The 8,266-nt window shown below is 37.2% G+C and overlaps 1 protein-coding gene across 1 annotated transcript in view; it reads left to right on the forward strand.

Annotated features, from left to right (window-relative positions):
- Nucleotides 1-1,623, forward strand: part of NANP (N-acetylneuraminic acid phosphatase) — a 1,860-nt gene extending 237 nt beyond the window's left edge. The window contains exon 2 of the mRNA XM_085301154.1: nucleotides 64-1,623. Coding sequence (XP_085157280.1) covers nucleotides 64-759 — 696 coding nt within the window. The 3' untranslated portion in view covers nucleotides 760-1,623. The remainder of the gene's footprint in view (nucleotides 1-63) is intronic.
- Nucleotides 1,624-8,266: the final 6,643 nt, after the last annotated feature.

The following is an 8,266-nucleotide window of genomic DNA, read 5'->3' on the forward strand; positions in this document are numbered from 1 at the left end:
CGTTAACGGCCGCGGCGCGCTCGTGCGTGCGGCGCTCTCACGGGTGTCTTGTGTTCCTCGAAGGTGGTCAGTGCCCTGCAGTCGAAGCATCGCTGCGGCGAGGAAGAAGCCCGTGCCATTTGCGATAAGGTCCAGGCCAAGCTTCTCAAGGAGTGCCACGATCCCGCTAAAATGTGCATCACTGACCTGAGAATTTCGCACTGGGAGGAAGCAATACAAGAAACGCTGGGAGGGGAGGCCAACCGCAGTCTGGCCGCCGAATGCTATTTCCTGTGGAAAACGACCCGTCTGCAGCATCTCACCCTGGCCGAGGACACGCGAGGCATGCTCACAGAGCTGCGCAAAGTGGTCCGCTTGCTGCTCCTGACTAAYGGAGACAAGCAAACCCAAAGGGAGAAGATTGAAGCATGTGCCTGCCAGCCGTACTTTGATGCTATTGTTGTGGGAGGAGAGCAGAAAGAGGAGAAACCAGCACCRTCTATATTTCATTACTGTTGCGATCTTCTGGGGGTGCAGCCTGCTGAGTGTATTATGGTTGGCGACTCTCTAGACACAGATATTCAAGGAGGCCTAAATGCAGGCTTGAAAGCAACTGTCTGGTTAAACAAAACAATTACCACCCCTTTAGATACCTCCCCAGTACCTCATTATGTTATTTCTTCTGTTCTTGATCTTCCAGCAGTTTTACAGAAGATGGATAACAAAATTAAAACCAACTTAGAAACTAACCATATGGTTAGTAGTAATGAAGTACACTGACAGTTCCAGCATACAATCAGAGAAATATGAAGCTGCTAGGAGAGTTGCACTCTTGCTAAAAAATCTGACCCTAGGATTTTAAGCTCATACACAKTATGCTTTCTCAAACAGCAGGTGGATGAATAAGAGCACAATTGTCAATGAAGCTGGATAGAAACAAGGTATTAGATTAATCTGAATGATGCAAGTGCAGTTAAATTAAAATAACTGCCTGTTTCTAGAAATTATTTTGACAGACTGTGTTTAAAGCATATCTGTCTCTGACCTGAGTTGCCACTCTCTTGTTTTTATGCTGGAAGAGTTGAATGTTACGATCTTTCATGTGCTTTAACTTGTAAGTGTAGCTGAAAACTGTTCAGAGTTTGTTTGCAGTGTGTAAAACGGTAGAAGGTGAGAAGTATGGTACAATCAAGTAAATCTGCAGTTTATCTCAAGAATTGGATGATTTTGCTATTTGTAGAAAGTATTAGAATTTATTGTATATCACATCATTAGAAAATGCTTGCTTTTGATCTTTTTTCAATTTTAATTTCATATTTAGATTTTTTTCTGTGACTTTGCAGTGGCTTTTTTTTTTTAATGGATTTCATACCTCTTGTCAAAAATACTTAACTGTACATAAAAATTTACATCTGTTTTGGGGACCATTTATCAGAGGGACTTGATGGATAAGGTTTTGTTCTGTATTGTCTTGGTGCTTATGTAGATATGTAGTATATTTTTTTTATTCAGATTATGGTTTTTTTGTTGCAGTTGGTATGTCAGGGTATTTTCAGTAGTCTTTTTACCGTACTGTCGAACTCTTAAAAGGGTAAAACATTTTGTTTGGACTGGTTTCATTAGTAAATTTTGATTAGACTTTTTTGAGAAGTTGCTGTTGGTCTTGCTCAGATGTATTACCTTTCAGATCAAATTGCAGAATCAGTGCTTTTTTTGACTGTTTTCATGATACTGCTGTATAGTCCTTCCTTACTCCAGGTTCTACATATATTTCATGTGTGTGACTCTGGAGAAAATGAGCTAGCTGCTGGTAAACAGCTTTCATGACTATATTCCAGGAACTTGGAAAATAATGTAATATGTATTACAGTGCTGTACACAACTTCAGAATGTGTACAGTTTCCTCTAGATAAAGGAGATGACCCTCTAAAACACTAACATTTCTCTTTCCCCAATTATTACCTGTATGATTTAATTTTGCTGTATATCATAGTCTTACTACATAATACATGAAAACTTTGGGAAAGTGCTCACATATTGAATGGAGAAGTAGAAAGCCTGCCTTTTTCAAAACTTACTTGCTGTATATAAATGGGGCTGAGTATCTAACATAATGTGAGCAATCATACAGTTTAGATTTTAAAATGATGCTACAAAAAATGTTGTGAAAAGGGATACTGAGGAGCTGGCAGAAGATTGGCACACACAGGGAATAATGAAAGATGAGCAAAAAGTATAAAAACAATCAGGAAGATGGCATGTAGGAGGAATTCTCTTTATAAGAAAGATACCTTTTTTTTTTTTTTTTTTTAATCTTGACTTGAATTCAAATTGCTACGTTAAATAAGTTTCCACATGGAGTGACCAACTGAGTTTAGGGGAGGCTATTTTTGATTTGGATTAAATTGTTTGGCAGAGAGTTTAGGTTGCATTAAAGTTGATTATACACTGAAGAAAGCTGAAATACTCCTTGAGGTTTGAACTGCTTTAATCAAGTTGTCTAAAAAGGGTAAACCAGTCCAGGTTCTTTGTGTTTGATAATCAAGACCCTTGAGACGTTAATGACATTGGTGAAGAGAGGCAGGTTCCACTTGTACCTATATGGAAATGGACGTGTGCTAGAAATGATCCAGTTACAGTGGTAGATAGGAAGTTGCCACGTGTAACACAAGGCTGTGTGACTGACTGGACACACCCTTCTTACTGAAGTAAGAGGCCTACGGTAAGATTTTTATTTTGTATTGGAACATGAGCGTTGCATTGAACATGAAAACAGTCRCTATGGTTTAGTTGATGAGCAAAGCAATCAAATGCAAAGAGAAGCATTTAGTTAAAGCAAGCTATTTTAAGCATACAGCCTGCTAACTACAACAGCATCCCAAAATAGTCACAGTATAACTCTGCATTGTTTGCACAGCATCAGAGTAATAGGTCTGAATTAGATTTCTGAATACACCTGTGATTAAAAATGACAAATAGTAATAATTTACAATTCTGTCTATGGGCTTTAAGGATGATGTACACCCAGTTGCCTTTCCTTTATTGTATGTATAAATTGAGGCTTATAGTCTCATGCCATTTCATCATTATGAAGTAGGATGCTGAGCTTACATATTGCATGAAAGGTTTTGTTTTAGAACTATTCTTTGTTTTACACATGGCCAGCTTTTTTTTTTCTTTTTAATCTAGAAATGAAACGTGAAAAAAGCAGTATAACTGAATGCTCAGGTGATAGGGTGGTCTGTAGAAGCCACACTCAAGGGTGCTCTCCCCCGTGCGTTGGGTACTGTACAAGGCCAAATGTGACTACCCATTCAACATAGGCCAATGTTATGATGCTGCTATAAAATAAGGAAAAACAATCTCCAAACTCTCAAGCTGATTTTCTTGGATGGAGCTCTTACTCCTACTAGGAAAGCTTGGTGAAAATTAATTATATTTATGGAAATGGAAAAATAAATAYAACAACAAGATCATTTTCACACCAGAAGTGGAAATAATCACTGAAACTGTGTKTATTCAGCTGAGTTCCGTTTTTGCTTAGTGAATATGCTGTAGGGAATAAATTATCTAGTTTAGATTATGCTCCCAAAACTCACTAAATAAAAACAGAAAAAGAAATYCCCCCTATATTTTTAAACACTATTTTCAGATCAATATTATCTCCTGGAGTTAATGTTCAGTTATTTGACTGTAATGAAATGATCTGAAACTATAGTTTAATATCAACTATATTTTAATTCTACAAATACATGTACTAGTCTAAGAAAAATATTTTGTTTATAAAAATTTACTGTGGATAAAYATGCTTATGGCCTGTCTTACAGCAAAGGACAAGGATTCTAGTTGCTTTTTAGATGGCTTAGAATTAGGCTTTACCAATCTGTGGCCTGCCTATTTGATGTGTTGAATATGTGTAATTTCCATAATTGCAAACAGAAGCTGAAACGACTATGTATTTATAAAGCTTTTTGGACAGTTTATATAAACCATACGGAATTCCTAACTGCAGTTTATTGCTAGTTAAATGTGACTTGCCAAGCTGCATGCCAGCTCAGACACGCCACCATGAGTGGACATCATAGCGCAGACTGAGCAGGCRCATAAGAACAGGCTGCAAAGCAGATAAGATAAGGACATACAGTAATCTCAAGGCCTGGGCACCCATTTCAGTGTATTCTGGGTGAACAAAGCCACATCTAAGTTACTTCTACGCTCACCTGTGTGTGACGTTGGAGAGGGGAGGGTGCAGGGTTGCGTATCTCATGGTTCTCTGGGTTGTAGATAATCAAGCTGTCTTGAATTTTTCTGTTGAGTAATGGAACAACTTACCCATTTTCTGGACATGCAGAGATGGAGAGAAGTGAAAAGTTTCTTTAAAATTTAACTCCAGCTGAGGGTAGAGTGTTGAACTGTGTACAGAGGAACTCAGTTCCTAACACACACATTTGGCTGTGCCAGCTAGCTAGGTGAAATATCACAGATATGCGTAGCATAGCATCTCTGCTCTTGTTAAGAAGTTTTATTATRTGGAAATCATTGGGCTAGCTAGTGAGAGCCTCAAAAATAACATTTTTCTTRTGTGCTTTAAAAATTTTAGCACAAAGTTGTTAGCTCTTAGAAGTGACTCAAGAGTTTAWACAGGTGATAAGCCCTTCAATCAGAATACTGTTAATGGAAAAAAGATGTTTGGAAGGGATGCTCAGGGATAGCCACTAAAGAGTTTTTTATTCTCTGAAATACTGGCAATAGAAACTTCACCGTGCACTAGTTACCTGCACATTCTAGTTTTCCTCTGAAGCCTCTGCCACCTGACACTGAAAGTAAATAAGTGGTAGAGCTACGCTGAAGTAGTCTGATCCACTAGAGCAATTTCTGTTCTTACGAAATAAGTAAAGCCACTCTATGTTAAGTTTTTTTTAAATTAACATTATATTATTTTTGTATCAATTTTAAATTAATTTTTAATGTTTTATGAATAGCCTTCCTTGTTGTATTTTCTCCCACTGTTTATTTTTTTTCCGCCATCATTACAGTAGCTTGCTTCTCAGAGGTAATATAAATGGTAGGCAAGACTGACTTTAAAAGCCTTTTTTTGCTGCTTTACAGGTTCTAGCACTACGATGTAAGGAAGAGAATCTATTTAGTTAGACACAGGAATTCTTTGTGATAATTTGGAATAAATAYTGAAAAATACCCCAAGCAGAATTGTAATGTGAGTTTGGATAGCCGAATTGTAGAATGATGAGCCTGATATACCATACTACCAGAAACAATGTCTATGATTTACRTACACGCTTAAATTCTATATTCTGCATTAATCCCAATGAATTGTGGCAAGGGTTCATATCACTGAATATGAGTACATACAGTGCAGGATTACCATCAGAGCCAGTTGCCCTAAGATCCTCTTCTAGTCAGTACAAGTAAGCATGTTTAGAGCACAGTTCAGCTGAACTGTATGAGACAGCTACTTTGTGGTGGCTCATGTCCTGGGGATGTCTTTATTTTTCTCCATTGGTTATAAAGTAGCCTAGGTGACGGGGTCRGATACAGACATCTGTTCTATTGAGTGACTACTTGCATTAAATGCTGCTGAAGGAATGTGAGAGTCTGATCAAGGTCAGAGCTACAATGGAATAATTCTATCTTCAAAAGACAACCATCTTCATCATTACTTGACTAATTCAAAGCCCATTGAACTCCAACRAAGGATTGTTGTTTATTTCAAAGATTGTCCTAGGTTGCAGCTGAAATACTGAAATATACTGTTCTCTCATGCCTTGGGTCTTAAGAATTTGCCAAKACACAATACAGCCCTATATTGAGCTGCTCTTTTTCTGAATGTTTAAATACAGAAAAACTGTCTATCCCTGGTTCTATGTAACTAGTCGTGCAGTTAAGGATACAGCTGGGAGGTGAAGCTTGGCGAAGGGGAGAGCACCAAAGGCTGGTTTTTCGTGGGAGTTGTCTGTGCATGTGTGAACAGGCCATTTAATTGCTCACGCAATAAGTGGGTGACCAGTCCTGTTCTTATTTCAGAGCACTAGCATCCRGGCAGGAGGGCAGTTACTGATCCATTTGATCGTGAAGCAACCAGCAACACCTCCGTTAACAAATCATGCAAGAAGTCGGGAAGGACGAGCACTTCTAACGTACGTGCTGATACAGTTTGGTTTAGGAAATACTAGCATTTTAACTCACTGGCAGGAGGCTCAGTGCAGGGGCAGTGGCGTTTGATGCCGTGGGTGCGTGTGAGAGCAGCAGGGCTTAYGCCCACCCTGCTCCCAAGTGGTGTTGACTGTCCGTGTCTGCAGTGACTCTTTTTTTCTACTTCAGCTCTGGATTGTGGGGACTGGTACTTCTAAGTTGTCTTACAGCTTTTAAACAAAATTTAAAACCTTACCTTAATTCTGTACTAGCAAAACTCATCACCTGGAAATCATTTAAATATGTTGAGAAGTACTGCAAATAGAAACACAATGCATCTCTGTTGTATGTAGTAGCATACTGCTCTTTTGTGCACAGCTTTTATTTTTCTTTGCAGTGGGATTGTCTCCATTATAACTCACTTTCTAGATCACGCTGCACACATACAAGAGACCTAACAATGCAGAGATGGTGTCAGCTGTGTCTAAAGCAAAAACTGCAACTTTGTGCCTATGTTGCAAGGGCCCTAGAGGCAAAGAATCACATGTTGCCCTCTCCATATAGCATATTTTGGCTTTTTTTCCCATCTGAGAATAGATTTGCATGAAAGCCTTCTGCTGAACTGCTGCTCAAATACCAGAAAAAGATACTTTAAAAAATATAAAACAAATATAKTGATATTATATTCATTTTATAATATATAATATATGATCATAATCTGTATTATAATTATTATATACTATACATAACAATAAATTTTATGATTCATCATATTATATTGATATGATATTAATATTGTGTGAAATTTTAGTCCTTTACAAATGCAAGCCATGTTAATCATATGAAGACCTAACCAAAGACCAAAGGTTAAATTTTCATAGGCTCTAATTTAACGTAGGCAACATGAACATTTAACGATAGCAACAAGAAAATGCTGCTGTTTAGATCAGTGGAAGGCCACAAGTTTAAGAAAGATTTGTATGCGTGAATATGAATAAAATAAAATATAAAATAATAGCATTAGCAAGCGGCGTTTGCCTTGCACTTCTTCCTTTGCTGACTGATCTCAGCCATCTGTTTGATCTGTTGTAGTTCCATAGCTCTCTGAATCACAACAGTTTCTAGCATCTAGGAAAAAGCTTGCAGAAGACTGCAATAAAAAGTAATGGAAGAGAGCCAGCTTTTCTAATAAGATCATGTAAGTATATATATTTATCAGCTTCTTGGCAGCTGTGTGCAGCAAGCATGTGTTAGGGCTGTGTTTGTTTTAAATAACCTTTCCTCCAAAGAAACTTCTATTCATATCATACAGCCAGGAAAACTTGTAAATACATTTAAAAATATATAAAAATGTGTTAAAAAGCATGCGAAATCTTCTGCTYATCATCCAAAGATATAAAAGTTTATGACAGGTTTAAAATACTAGGTTTGAGCCACTTTTTTTTAAAGTTTCAAAATGAATGTTGATTAATTGTCTTAAAGAAATAATGTTGAGAGGAAAATCAAACATAAATAGTTTCAGCATAATTTCCTATTATCTGTTCAGTTAATTCATCACCAACTCTAAAAAGGGGATTCTTCTATTAACCATACTTAAGTGACAACCTTGTGGCACTGAGAAAATCTGTATGTGAATCACCACCTCCTTATACTTTGGAAATAATATGCTACTAGGCAACATGGAAAGAACACAGAATTAAAACTACATTTTACTATTTAATGTATTTAATGTATCAATTCAAATTTTTATTAAGTTTCCTTTTGTGTTTTGTTCTGGAAATGTTTATTTTCCTGCAACATCAACAGCTATATAACATAAAATGCAATAGAATACAAGGCCAATAGAGTACAGTGATGGACCTAAGTATGTATGAGCGTAGTCAGYTATGTACTATGCTTGAGATCAAGGATTTGGTGGGTTTCTTTGTATACTTCTCCATGATTTGGGGAAGTCAGTATAGTTATGGCTTGATTTCCCCATCTACTCAATAAACATCCAAGAAAGATGGAGAGCATCTCTATTTATCTAGTTTTCTCAGTCAAAATACATCCTGATGAGCATCGAATTAGCAAATTTGTATTTACTTATGTTGCCACYGAGTCTCCTCAATAGTATTGCATTTGGGCAGACACAAGA

The sequence above is a fragment of the Rhea americana genome, unplaced genomic scaffold (assembly GCF_003343005.1).
Source record: "Rhea americana isolate MKP2758 unplaced genomic scaffold, rheAme1 scaffold_173, whole genome shotgun sequence".
Classification (NCBI taxonomy): domain Eukaryota; kingdom Metazoa; phylum Chordata; class Aves; order Rheiformes; family Rheidae; genus Rhea; species Rhea americana.